The sequence below is a fragment of the Topomyia yanbarensis genome, chromosome 1 (assembly GCF_030247195.1).
Source record: "Topomyia yanbarensis strain Yona2022 chromosome 1, ASM3024719v1, whole genome shotgun sequence".
Classification (NCBI taxonomy): Eukaryota; Metazoa; Arthropoda; class Insecta; order Diptera; family Culicidae; genus Topomyia; species Topomyia yanbarensis.
This window is the reverse complement of record NC_080670.1, coordinates 200,935,512-200,949,498: the sequence shown is the minus strand read 5'-3', so window position 1 is coordinate 200,949,498 and position 13,987 is coordinate 200,935,512. Positions and strand designations below refer to the sequence as shown.

The window sequence follows — 13,987 nt, the reverse complement described above, 5'->3', positions numbered from 1 at the left end:
TGGGGTTGGGGTCGTACATCATGACTGCTCAACGCTACGTCTTCCGTCGATGTATGCTGCACGAATTCTGGTCCGACAATACCGCCTGGATGTTCCCCGAAAACCGGAAGCAGAAATACTAGAAATGATCCGGTTCGAAGCGGAGGCTATCATATATTCAATGTCGCGCTTACCTACATATCGACGGAGATCAAGAAGAGCTGACACCGAACCTCTCCTTGCTAGATAACTCTTGGGGTATCAAGTTCTCGCCTACGGGACGGGGTTATAGTCGTTCAATATTGAAAAGCAGTTGATGCGGTTCATCACCAATGGGTTTTGGCATGAATGACTGAAGAAATTTTTTCTAATGAATATACGCCGATGCGGGTGTTACCATAAGGGCAGGATCTGGCGGTCGGTGGGAAACCAGTGGACTCGAGGGCGGATCGAAGCAGAGTTGTATGAACAAGACAGTAGAGTACGGCCGATATTGGTGCGAACTACAACAGTTTTAGTTGAAAATCCAACCAGAATTTCGGCTAATTTCCCTGGGATATAATTCAACGATGACGGGCCGGTTGACGTGACAGTGAAGTTTTGCTAACAAACCAAGGAAACAAATTGCTAGTCTCAATTTTCACTGCGATCGTAGCAATCCATGATCACTTCAAAAACATATTTTCCAAACGTCTACACTGGCCCTATCAAAATGAATAAATCCCCTTCAACGCTGGAACTGGACTGGCCGGAAACCCTCCAGCATGTGGTTTTCCGCGAGATAGGTACGCACTCCGCCCGCCAGAGTCGCTTTCCGCAGGCGATTTTGAATCTGCGTAAAGCAACCGTAGCCAACCCGGACGCCGTGGACTGTCATTGGCGGAAGGCTTCCGCCGAGTTGGGAAATTCGGCGTTCCGTGAGGCACTGGTAAGCTGCCGAGATGGACTGGCTGCGCAGGCGAGGTGTCAAGAGGACGGTGCTGGCGCGGAATTACTTATCCCTTGTGCGCTGTTGCAGAGTAAGACTTTGTTTGAGCTGGCGGATTTCGAGGAGCACATTAAGATGACGTTCAGAAATAAGGATCTAGTTCCTTGCGGACATCGAAGGAATGATTTCGAGGCGGAATTGAGATTGGCTTTATCGGTGTACGAGAAAACATTGGGGAGAAAAGCTGGAAACTGTCTCTATGAATTAAAAAACAGAATAGCAGAGATCAGTAAGAAAACGGACAGCACTCAGAATTCAGATGATCGTCCGGAATGGAAGATCCGGAGGGAGAAAGGAGAGTGTGATGCGGTCAGCATTATCGAAGTCGATGGTAGTACTAAAACTCACATTCGCGAAAAGAAACTAACGGCGAAAAATACGAGAATGCTTGGGCAGATGTATCTGAACAAAACTGGTGAAGATTTGGAATTTCTTCGATCACTGAGAGAAGGTGGACAATTTGCAAAGGTTGTTCAGTTGCCCCAAACTCGAGAAAGTTCAGCTGCCCTTATCGAAACGATAGACAATTGCTATCAAAAGGTACTCGCTAGTCTAAACCAACTTCGCGCCGCTGCTCCGGTCTATGCCTACCGAAGGAATCAGTTCGGAACTACGGCCAGGGCAAAGGCATACAAGGATGAGAATATGTTCAGGTATCGCTACAAGACCTACAGAGACGCTCACAACCAACTGGACCGCATGCACGAATTGAGAAACAAAGGATCTATCCCGAAACTGGTGGAATTTGCCGAAGCTACCCTGTGGAACTATTATCAGATTAAAACCGATCGCGTATTTCCAGATCGGTACAAGTTTGTAACCGAAATCTGCAACCTGATTGGCCTAGCCATGTTAGACCAGTTACGGATTCCTCCGTCGCTAATGGACAAACCTCTAGAGGATCGCTTGCACGTTCTGTTTGATCTTCCCCTTTTCCACCATGAAGAGGTGGTTTTGCCTGCCTTCGGGGATATATCTACTTATCGCGACCCAGCTGCTCCGGATTATACGTACATGGCGTACAAGTAAGTTTGATCTTGACTCTTTACCGAGATAGGCATAATCGCTATTAACATTTCTATTCCAGGGATCGTTTAATCAGTTTGGAAGAACGAATCGGCTACAGCCGCTATCCTATCGAAAGAGCATTTTTGTTACACGAAATATGTCGCAGTTAGTTGAACGCCAACAAGCTAAACGAAGCCCGCAATGTGGCCTGTCGAGTAATAGAGGAGGCAACTGAAGCCGGCAGCAATCTGTGGTACTTCATGGGTGTGCTAATACTGGTCAAAGCCGATTGCTCACAGAGGAATGTGGAGAAATTGTCCAGCTCGCTCGAAGAAGCCGCCGAAGCCGCGTACCTACTGGGAGATAGCCGGCTAACTCACCTGATCGAGTTAGCTCAAATTGTAAGAATGATTCTAAAACATTGTGAACGTATTTTACTGATAACTTTTTTCCACAGATTAACAGAAACATCATTGACAAAAAGGCTCGCAGAAATACTATCAAATTCAGTCGAGTACAATTGCCATAGTCCTAGCGGATTACCTTTCGTGTTCTCCCCGGGATTCAATTTCTTTCCGGTGCCAATAACTCCGCTGTAGGTGAATGTTTCTTATATCATAGATATTTTATTGTTAAATGTACACAGATTGAAACATTCCGTGCCTTACTGTGGCCTTGATCCACGGCCAAATCCTCCGCGCTAGAAAGATAAACAAAAACAAAACGTCAGCAAATTTTATTTCCATACCGAACCCTCCCAAAAGGTAAACTCACATATTCAATATCTCCGGCTCCGGCGCCGACATCGCCCTTCTTATCTGGACCACCGGGTTGCTGGGTCCGCCGGTAGCCCGACCGATCCTCACCACCCTTCGGTCCATCGCCGGAGCGTGGACCACCGGGCTGGCCGGCGCGAGCTCGCTGTGGTTCCGATCGGGCGGCGCGCTTCAGTGTCGACGGAACAATCTCCGGTGGCAGGTGCAGGTACGAGCGCAGATACTCGATGCCCTCGTTGGTCAGATACCAGTAGTAGTGGCGCCAGGCGAACTGTTCCTTAACGAAGTTCTTCGACTTCAGCGACTGCATCGTCTTGATGACGTGCAGGTTGGGAATGTTTTCCAGCTCCGGGTGCTTCGGAGCGTAGAAATCCTTCTGAGCCACCAGGACTCCCTCCTTGAAGAGGTACTCATAGATCTGGACGCGATGGGCTTTGGGCATAAACATCTGCAAATGCGAAACGGAATCATCGTTAGCTTTTATTGTCACCCCGGGGGGGAGAGGTTAGTGTGAATCAATCTTCTTTGCTCTTGTTGACACTGTTCAGTAAGTTCGGTGGCGACTGCTAAACAGAAATCGGAGTTTGCCGCGAAACTGACAACTGAACGAGACCGTGTTTCGAACTTATATCATCAACGATAGAACTGTCGAAGATTTCACACACATTTCACTCGATTCTTAGATCATTTTCCAATTAATTTTCACGAAAAATCACCTTGCACGAAATGTGTTACTGCAATTCCATACGATTGCCGGAAAGAGAAAGAGCGAAGATGAACATGATTTGACAGCCGATGACAGTTCGGAGCGCGAGCTGACAGCTGGTGCAAAGAGGAACGCAGAAAATACTTCCGTTCGTGGATGGGATTTAACTTTAGGTCATCTTGATGAGATAGTGGGAAAAGGTGTAAATATTGGACAGAAAAAAATATTAAATTTTTTTTTAGAAATATTAACCAGAGCAAAAGTAATATTAACACCTATGTAATCAAAAGTAATACTACTGGAAATTAGCAAAAAGGGCGGTAAAAACAAAACAGCGAAATGCTATTGCAAACGATTTAACTTCTCAATGTTACAAAATAAAAAATAGAATCTTGCGAGGAGTTTGAGTTGTCCGTGGCAAGCTGCTGCGCGAGATTGTTTGGCCTGTGTTAAGCCAAAGAGGACCAAGCGCCATTTAGAGATACATGCTCTAAAATCGCTATCGCATCCAACATAGCACCAGCAACAGCCACATCTAACTATTTTTGGGAACACAAATATCAAACGAAAGCAAATAAGTGGTCTTTAATTTGCCACGCTAATGATAAGTTACCTAAAAATGCATTTTAACATGAAAAATACCAGAAAAAAATTATGGCGCTCAGCTCGGTCTGGCTTAACGCAGGCCGTTTATAAATCCACCGTTTTTATTTATTTTGACATTAATGTCCCACCTTTCTCTAATGGGTCATTAAGCTATATATAGTTTTCCGTTCCATTCGATAAATTTTAGGTCCAATATACATAATATAACATTATTTTTAAGAAATCGTTGTGATACGCAAAAACGATTTTTTTAAATAAATCTTATGTAAACATATGCTGATTTCGTTTTAAGATCAGAGTTGCTCTAGGTTCGCTCGGAACTGTCACTTTTGCATAGATAGTGTAAACATTAGAGCGAATCTAGGGCGACTCGATTCTAAAACCGAAAACAGCAATAGACAACCATACATTTGCAGAATTCATAATATAAATAACAAAAAAACTATATCAGATTCTTATTAGTGAGTTCATGCGAAAACGCCCTTTTTATTATTTAATACATTTTCCGTACAACGAAGAGTTTCCGAGTTATCAGTGGTTAAAAAATGGTACAATTCATAAAATTCAAAAACCCATAACTTGAAAAAATCTATCGTATACAGCCAAAACTAAAATAAATGTCAATTATTTTTTGCTAAGAAGGCAAGAATTATTTTTGGAAGGAAATAGAATTGTGGTTGTAAATCTGCCGTGGAATGACCCTACATTAAATATGTAACATTACTCAACTTTTAGTTCATCAAGATACATTTTTTTCAGTTCGTGAAATAAACGAAACTAACTATTACAATGCACGAAAATGCTTCGTTGCAGAAAACGAGTAATGATTTCGTTCATTGTATGATAATTTTCATTCCACCTAAGAATTTTTTTCAGTGTAAACAAAATTGCACTTTGTTTTGTTTTTTTCGATGGGCGTCAAATTCACAGAATAAAAATACCCCATAGAAAAATTGACAGTTCATAAATTTCCCAATCGACCGAAGAAATCGGGTGCTTCGAGGTCGACAGATTAATTAACCGACTAAGTTGGGTTTCGTCGGTGAACAATTTTTTGTCACCATATCAATCGCCAGATTTAATCTGTGTGAATCTGGTTCCAGTTTTAAACTACCAACTAATCGATCGATTTACTTGGTTGAAATAGACCGATTTGAACAGATTTCGTCGGTCATATTTAATCGGTCGTCGCGTCGGCAGACGTCCATGTTAAACCCCCATAAGAGTCGGTGCAACAATCGACCGATTAATTGGTGGCATAGTCCAAGCAAGCCGATTTAGTCGGTGGGAAAATCGGGAGGACTTTCTATGGGGTAGTAATAGTGGTAAAGAAATTGACCCAAACATGTTCATAATTTGTTCACGTCACTCATCCTCACCACCTCTTTTCAATGCTTGGGCATTATTTTTAATTTGATATAACTGTATTCTTCAACTTCCTACCACAAAATTTTAATATATCTCGCTGTTTAAGATGAAGCACCGAAAGATCGTAGTGCCTAGCAGGTAGTGTCTCTTATTCGGACCTCAGGCGCATGATGGAATATATTATCTGCAGAATGAGTTATTCATAATTATACTTAGATTAAATAACATATATAATAACTAAATTGACCAATCAAAAATAATTGTTTAAAACAACACAACTTCGAAGCCGCTTTTATATTGGGCTCAACATTTTTGGAAAATATTCATAGCGAACAAACTGCCCTTATCAATAAAAATGGCTATTTGTATTAACATTTTTGTTTTCAGGAAACTAATAGCTTTCAAAAGCAACAATTTTTCAGCAATTGATGACGCAAAAATAAAAAAACTGGCTCGTTGAAATAGCCATTTTTAGTTGAAACAATCAAGACAAAAATTCGTTTTTGTGTTTGCGGAGTTTTCCGTGTACTTGTTAATCAATTATTTTGTTAAAGGTATAGCGCACAAATAGAGGTAGGGAGAACACAATCAAAATAATGATTACAAAATTTAGTGCTTCCAGAAATTGTAGATGGCATAATTTTTAATCGGTTGGTGCATTCAAATTTGTTAACAATCCAATTTGATTCAAAGTTCAACACCTAATTCTGTTTAAATACGTTGGTGTATAAAACACACATTATGGCATTGAATTCAAGGCAACATTCTTGTAATATTGAAAACAATTGAGGTATAGCCGGAAACAAATGTATCAATTCGAATATAAAATTGTGTAAATCACTACTTTGATGTCAAGAATGATTGTGATTCTAAACATCTATCAAGTAGCGATTAGACAAGTCAAGGTGTCTTCACTTTGCTCCATCGATTTGTTTTAACACTTTTTAGTATTACTTGTTGTAGGATAATTTACTATCAATATTTAGTATTACTTTTTAGAAAAAAGTATGTTACATAAATAACATAAAGTAGCTCAAAGTCCGCGGGAACTTTTTACACCTTTTGGTGATTTTATATTCTCTAAGTATTCCGATTGATGATCAAATTAAAAAAGACATGAAATAAATACACAAATCATAATCTCGAACGATAGTCGATAGCAATAAAACTATCGAGCAAATACGTTCGACTCGAGTCGCTTTCGAGTTCGATTGTTTTGCTTCCATAATGCCAACACTTCTCGATAATCTAGTACTTCTTCGATCGAACTCGAACGAAAATTTACTTTCGAGCTCGGTTCAAAATACGTAATGTAAAACAAGGTCGATTCGATAGAATTTTGATCGAATCGATATGCGTAGCAGTTGACCCAATCGACCGAATCCACCGCCACATTCGTTGCGTTCAAAAAACGCAAACATTCAAAAACATTACCCTGCTTTACCGACTGCCCTGATATGTGATCGCACCGGGAGCGAAGAAACAGCTTTTGTTTTTCGGTTGCAATTTAATCCAAGCAAACAAGTTTGTGTAGTGTCGTTTTCGAAAGGTGTTTTTTTTCCTGTTCGAGTAAACCGTCCCTGGTGGTTAAAATTTGGTAAGTTTTCAAAATTACCATGGAAACCGGACAAAAAATTTACAGTTTCGTTTCAGAATTTAAAATTGAAGTCGACACAGAACAACGAAAATAATGGACCGTTTGGCGAAGCTACGCCACCGCTCGTCGACGGGATCAGGACCGCTGAACGTCAGCTCGACGTCGATGGGGAATGGAGTTGGTTATGAAACGGCTAATGACGACAGTCTGACTTCTGGATGTTCATTGTATTTTTCCATCAACGAAGGCAACGAAACGAATGCTGCTGAAGAGCTACCGTTGGCGGAGAAGACGTTGAACTCGAAGGGCACATCGGATAATACCATTGATAAAACGCTCGAGAACGATTTTTCTGTGGAGGAAGTTAGTACCATTCGTAAACCGATGATAGCACACGCATCGCCGGCTACAGTTAAGATCGCCAGCAAGATGAAAGTCAAATATTTGGGCGTAGCCTCAACGCCGGCTCGTACGCTTAAAAAAGCGAAAGAAGCAAAAACTCCTGCAAGTGAGAAAGTAAATCTCAGTGGCTTGGCGAGGTTGGAAGAATCGGTCGAGACAAAATCGTGCTCGATGATGGAAAAGATGAGAGAACCGAAAGTTTCTGAATGTTCTACGGATGATGGAGACGAGTCAAAGATAGCGCTGGACAGCAGCGCCATTCCTGTGCCCCCGGAAGGTAACAAATCTTTTGGAGCAAATGTGTTGGCCAACTTTTTTGCTACGTTGGATGTAAACAAGTGTACACCGCTTCCGGACATTAAAGTGAGCCAACCTGAGGAGGAGAATCGGACTGACAAAACTCCGAGCAAGGGTCGTGACTCAAATTCATTGCAAAGCTTCTTTGAGTCGTTGAAGAAAAATCCTATCGAACAGGAAAAGGAAAATAAACCGCTATCAGACAAAAGGAAAAGCGTGCGTAAGTCACTGATACCCACAAAGTCAGCTGAAGAACGTCCCAAAACAAGAATTTCCCTTATGTCAGCGACCAGCGAAAATCGAGTAGCCTCGCCAATCTCTAAGGCCTCTCGAAAGTCTAACCTGGTTAGATTGATTCCGGACAAACTGAAAGAGATGCGCAAGGCGAATCAATCGGATCTTGTCACATTCCAGCGAAAACCTACTATTCCACCACCGAAGGTGGCTGCGGTAACGAAAACAACCGAACCCACGAAACCGTTGGCATTTCGGGAGGACATCGTTGGCGATTCGATCAAAGTTACTGGAAACAGAAAGTCTACACTTCCACCGCCGAAACCTTTGCCTGGTGTTGCATTGAAGCGAAAGACGATGGTTCCGACAGTTGCCGCGTCTAGAAAATCTGTTCTGCCGGCGATCAACTCTCGCCGGTCGGTTGTACCGGCGGTAAATTCAGGTACTTTTTGGAATAATATAAATGATTTGAAACTAAGTTTTAAAAAATATTTTTCCAGTTCAATCGAAGATTATTCCACTAAGGGTTCCAGCTAAAACAACAATTACCAGCAGTGACACATCCCTGAAAACTTCTCTTGGGAAAAGATCCAGCACTCTTGCACCGATCGAAGGAACTGAACCTGTGGCGAAACAGCGCAAATCGCTTGCACCCGTTAAGGAAGCAAGTCCTCGAGTATCTCCCCGGACTACGGCGGCTAAAGCTACATCTCGAATCCGTCCGCCAACGACGACCGGAACATCGGTAGCCGCGTCGGGCTTTAAAAAGCCGGAAACATTTGCATGTGACAAGTGCCAGCGCTCGTTTCGGCTCAAATCCTCACTGGATAGTCATCGGAAATTAACGCATCAAAATGGCAGTTCGTCCGTTACTTCCAGCAACAATAACAACAAGAGCAATGACGGTTCTGCTTCCGACAATCAGTGCCTTTTCTGTTCAAAATATTTCGCCAATGCGAAAATTCTCTCCAGTCACGTCATTCACAACTGTCTCAAAGTTCCTCTGTTGGAAAAACGAAAATTACTTGCTCAGCAGGAGGACCAACGTCGAGCTGCCAACGTTCGTTCTATCGAACGTACGAATACATCTCGCACCGCACCTCTTCGTACCACAACCCGGTCAAAACTGGTTTCCGCTGGAAGCAGCAATGCCAGCAATCGGTCAGTTGATGTACCGCTTTCGGAAACTGCAACTTCCAGCAGCTCTCCGGATACCAGTTCAGCATCTATATCTTCGCTGACGACCGGCAGCAAGAAACGTCAGCCTGCTAGCGGCAAACCACGAACCGTAGGTCACACGGGAATAACTCGAACGCCGAAGAAGGAAATCAAGTGCCATCACTGCAGCCGAAAGTTTGTCAATGCGGTCGAGTATGCTTTGCATGTACAGGCACACGCCAGGAACGGGCTGCAGCCGTTGAACAATCCGCTTGATGAGGATCCGAAGGGATCCTCGGATGGTGAGGCTATCCAGCGGCATGAGGTGGCGAATATTGTGCAAAAGCTGGCGACCATAAGGAACCGATTTAACAGCAAGTAACGACGGACAGTGGGGGCTCGTTGGGCAGAATTTAACGACGAAGCTGTCAGATGTTCACATATTTATTGTTTTATAGATACCCAGTGGTTTTGGCCGCATCGTTAGTAGCTATTGAAGCGAATTTTCCTTTCCGATGATTTCTAATTTGATATTCCTTATTAATTCGTAGTCAAATTTGAAGACGAACAAATTTTAATAATAAATACTAATTTTTTCTTGAGAATTTTTTGTGTTTCGCTGATTAATCAACATGAAACGTATATATTTCCATTAAACGTTACTTCCTAAATTCGCCCTGTTGCTCGATTAAAACCTAGGAGAAGAACACTTGTGATGCATTTTTCAAAATCAGCAAAATTAAATTCATTTTCTTAGCACAAAATAGAGATTTAGAATGAATTTTGCGTTGCGTGTAAGACGTCAAAGCTCTGCATGAAATTTTTCAAAATTCGACACAGATCTTTCATTAGGGCCTAAGTCGCAATGTACTCAAATGGAGAAAAATCAGTTTCAATATTCGACGAAGCTTTTCTAAATGTAGTTTTTATTGTAGGTATAAATTACTTCATGACCGTGTCTTTCGGGAAGCATTTTTCGTTAAACCTTATGACAATATAACAAAGAATTTAATTCCTATGTGCTTTTAGTAGGTAGAAACTAAAAAAATACTTACGCCCAATTTGCATCCCAGTCGTGATTTCGCCCTTCAGCAACTACCATTTGCGGAAGGGTTAAACTGTGTACATAATTTTCAGAAGGGCGCGGTAAATGGGCTAAACTGACTCTGTCTTGCTGGGTAGGGCTGGGTAAATGGGCGAGCTTGACAGTATACTTTTTAATAGGGCTCAGCAAATGGGCGCATAGAAACCCAATGTAAAAGAAAGGGCGCGTGAATCTTTTCTTCAAATTTCATGAAAATATCGAAATATTCGAATGTTTATGTGCAACAACTATCGAGTAGACATGATCATAGTAGATATTGCTTATCATTTATATAATAGAACCGCCGTTTATTCTTTTATTTGTGAATAACAACCGTACGCCCGCTTCTGACTAAAAATGTAAGTTTGGCCTTTATACTCCATATGAGAAGAAGGGCCTAACTCGAAATCTCGAAGAAAATGCATGTTTCGCCGTTTTGTTTTCTTTAATTATACATCGAACTAAAAACCATTTTAACTAATTTTCACCTCAATCTTGTAGTATTTTTGTTGCATAATGTCGTAATAGCGAAAACGCAGTTTGTTTACATTTGCGATTTAAGCCCTAATGAAAAATCTATGTCGAATTGATGTAGGAATGGGCGATGTTAATGCGATTTTTTTCAAAATCGACCTTTTTGTCTCGAAACATCGATTTTATGCATCCGATCTTTTCGGCCCGACTTTTGACAACTTCGATTTTGTTAACTCAAAAAAATCGATCTGGTAAATCGGTTCCTTTCAAAATTCTCGTTGAAAAATACAATTTTTTTTACAAACGATAATTAATTTTTTTTCATTCGATCTTCCCCGATCTTGTTAGCAAAATCGATTTTATATTTCAAAATGCCCATCACTAATTTAATGTGCATTTCTAGAGTGATCTGCCCCTAGATTGGAACCGTTATTTTAGGTACGATTTTAACGATGAAAATCGTGTTTTCTTTCTCTGTGATCCCCGCTCATCTCTACACACCAACATCTCTGATATATTACCGGCAAACCTTCTACTCAGGGTTGTACCTCTGTATGCGAATGCGATCCGAGATCTTCTTTATCGGCACCTGTACGCTCCGTTTCGCCGCGTCCATCATCTGTCAAATCGCGAGAGAGTGCTTTTCGCTGCGGAGGACAAGCGTCATTCATTGTTCCATCTTGTGCTTGCGAGGAAAGAACGATTCAATCGCTCGCTGGTCGACATTTTTTTCGCTGTAACAGTTTGCGGTCGGTTGGATTCTTTTCGGTAGCTGTGGGGGGCTTTGCAGTGAAACTAATCAATATAAACCAATTTGTTTGTTGAGAATCTATAATACTTATTGGTGGAGACAGCAGAATAATGTCTTCGTCGTACGGACACATGAATAACACGAACAACAGCACTGCCAGTATGAGCCATCACAACAATCAGCACGATTACGAGGAAACCGATGGAGATGCGGATATCCTGGAGCAGGACCTGTTCGAGGAAGTACCCCTGCTGGATGAGGACATTATCGACGACAGCGAGGAAGGTAAGTTTATTTTTCTTTTCCTTCTGTTGTGGGTCATTAGAAAATGGTCGCAGAGCACAGCTACGATAAAGAAGGGTCACCGCTTGCTGTTGTTATTTTTGTTGGATTCGCTACAATGGCGAATCATATTCGAAGAAAATTAAATTTTTGAAAATTACTCAATTTTTTTTCATTTCCCTTTGCAGACACGGAGGAGGCTAGCGAGACGGAAATGGGTTCCAGCAACCATCGAAACATAGACGAACCGATTGAAATCAAAGAACAGTTAGTATTATTGTTCAGTTTTTTTGTTTGTAAACAAATAGATTATGTTAATCTGTCTTCCACAGAATGTACCAGGACAAGCTGGCATCGCTAAAGAAGCAACTGGAAGAGCTGCGCTCGGGAACCCATCCCGAGTATCTCCGGCGAGTAAAGAAACTCGAGCATCAGTACAACGAACGAATGCGGTTGAATGACATCTACCGTGAGTACCTGATCAGTTGCGTTGAGCGTGACTACATCCTGGAGAAGAATGCCGCAGTGAAAGAGTATGAGGAAAAGAAGATTGATCTGCGGGAAAATCTGATGACGGATTTTGAGGACCGACGAAAAATGATTGAGAATGAGCGAGCAACTATGGAACTAACTGGCGATTCAATTGATTTGAAACCGACCGTAACACGTAAGCTTCGTCGAAGACCAAACGAGCCACTCCCGGTACCGGAAAAACGACGCAAACCGACAAGCGGCCAGCTGGTCCTGCTGTTGGACGAGAAGGAAGTGGAAAACGACTTGAAGCTGATCAGCCGCGGCAAACCTGTACAAACCATTCGCCCTCACACGAATAGCCTCTCGGGTTCGTCTGCCGGCAATGGGAACATCCAAAACCCAACTATTCAAAGTACAGCACTTGCTACCATTTCCAACTCAACGCCGAACAACTATCAGATCAACAACTCTGCGGCAGCTGGAAATGCTTCTCATTCGAACGACGTCAGCATTTCTATCGTTCCTTCGCAGGCACCGATGGTCGTACAGCACCAAAATCAACCACCGGTCCTATTGAATTCCAATAACGCAGGTCCTCATCAAGGCCAAAGTCAGAACCAAAACCATCAACCGCCGCCGCTGCCAGCCGCGCTGGCTCAATCTCCAATTAACAGCAGTCACCCGGTTGCAACAATTCAACAGTCACAACAGCAGCAGCAGCAACAACAACAACAGCAGTCATCCCAGCAGACACTGGTCGAAACCAAGATCGAAGACGGCAAACTGTTGTACGAACGCCGCTGGTTCCATCGCGGCCAGCCGGTTTACGTCGAAGGGAAGGACATTCCGCGCTTTTCGGCTAACATCAGCGCCATCGGCAGCGAAGCCATCTGGGTGAAGAAAACCGCCGATGGTCAGAAGGTTCGTATCTTCACCAGCCAGCTGAGCCGCGGTAAGGTTTCCATCAAGAGGCGTGCCAATTAGTGTGGGATTCGATTCGGTGGAACAGCCGCTGGAGCGTCGTCAGATTTTGTTCCCCCTCCCCCCGTCTTGACACAGCAATCTCGGATCTCACAATGTCACTTTTTATCTTTTCTCTTCTGCTGGAATCTGTCTCCTTTGTGTATTATTATTATTATTCAAGTTTCAAGCCTGGGTTCGAATTGAAAGTAGAAATTTATTTGTATTTTTCGGCGTGAAGAGCGGTGAGACAGATAAGCGATGCTTATTATTTCTCGTATTCGGCAGTTGGAACAATATTGTTCTCGATCAACTATTTAAAAATGGAGTATGATCAGAAGATAAGAGTTCGAAAAATAAATGAAACACGTAAGATCTAAATGTACTACATACAAAAAAACGACAGAAGAAGCTTTGCCGTATTTGCATCTGTAATGTGATTGAAAATAAATTTTTAAAAAGCTGATTCTGGTTTTTATACTTGTGAAAGCTTAAATCCTATTTGTTGGATTTTGGGCTCTGCATTCAGCGGATTGTTGGAAAGCGCTGAGGTTTACTTGAATCTGACCTGAATGGACAACTACTGGTTAGTCTAGTTATGTACGGTATGTAAACTAAGCTGGATGACGGAGCACGCTATCCTCACAGTCCGACCCGCCAATTGAATGTATATTTAGACTTAATTGGAATCGGCTAGACCGCGACGCAGCGTTGCCATAGTTGCGGATTTTTCCGCAATCCTGCGGATTTTCCGCAATTTGAAATAGAGTGGCGGATTTTTCTGCGGATTTTCTGAATTTGCGGATTTTTCATGAACGAATCAAATGGCCTTAATTTTTTAAT

The 13,987-nt window shown here is 42.3% G+C and overlaps 4 protein-coding genes across 4 annotated transcripts; 3 read left to right on the top strand and 1 right to left on the bottom strand.

Annotated features, from left to right (window-relative positions):
• Positions 1 to 328: 328 nt before the first annotated feature.
• On the top strand, positions 329 to 2,534 carry LOC131687774 (uncharacterized). The gene is made up of 3 exons (XM_058971869.1): positions 329 to 1,992; positions 2,055 to 2,376; positions 2,433 to 2,534. Exons 1-2 carry the CDS (start codon positions 641 to 643, stop codon positions 2,143 to 2,145), a joined length of 1,443 nt encoding a protein of 480 aa, XP_058827852.1. The 5' UTR covers positions 329 to 640; the 3' UTR covers positions 2,146 to 2,376; positions 2,433 to 2,534.
• Positions 2,535 to 2,581: 47 nt separating this feature from the next.
• Positions 2,582 to 3,586, bottom strand: LOC131687782 (small ribosomal subunit protein eS10B). Its single transcript, XM_058971877.1, has 3 exons — positions 3,468 to 3,586; positions 2,750 to 3,199; positions 2,582 to 2,675 (listed from the first exon to the last, which is right to left on the bottom strand). Exons 2-3 carry the CDS (start codon positions 3,197 to 3,199, stop codon positions 2,640 to 2,642), a joined length of 486 nt encoding a protein of 161 aa, XP_058827860.1. The 5' UTR covers positions 3,468 to 3,586; the 3' UTR covers positions 2,582 to 2,639.
• Positions 3,587 to 6,902: 3,316 nt separating this feature from the next.
• LOC131687765 (uncharacterized) lies at positions 6,903 to 9,724 on the top strand. The gene is made up of 3 exons (XM_058971862.1): positions 6,903 to 7,028; positions 7,085 to 8,403; positions 8,462 to 9,724. The coding sequence occupies exons 2-3, from the start codon at positions 7,122 to 7,124 to the stop codon at positions 9,499 to 9,501; spliced, it is 2,322 nt and encodes a 773-aa protein (XP_058827845.1). The 5' UTR covers positions 6,903 to 7,028; positions 7,085 to 7,121; the 3' UTR covers positions 9,502 to 9,724.
• A 1,600-nt stretch (positions 9,725 to 11,324) lies between these two features.
• LOC131687757 (sin3 histone deacetylase corepressor complex component SDS3) lies at positions 11,325 to 13,610 on the top strand. The gene is made up of 3 exons (XM_058971851.1): positions 11,325 to 11,713; positions 11,899 to 11,977; positions 12,043 to 13,610. The coding sequence occupies exons 1-3, from the start codon at positions 11,539 to 11,541 to the stop codon at positions 13,166 to 13,168; spliced, it is 1,380 nt and encodes a 459-aa protein (XP_058827834.1). The 5' UTR covers positions 11,325 to 11,538; the 3' UTR covers positions 13,169 to 13,610.
• Positions 13,611 to 13,987: the final 377 nt, after the last annotated feature.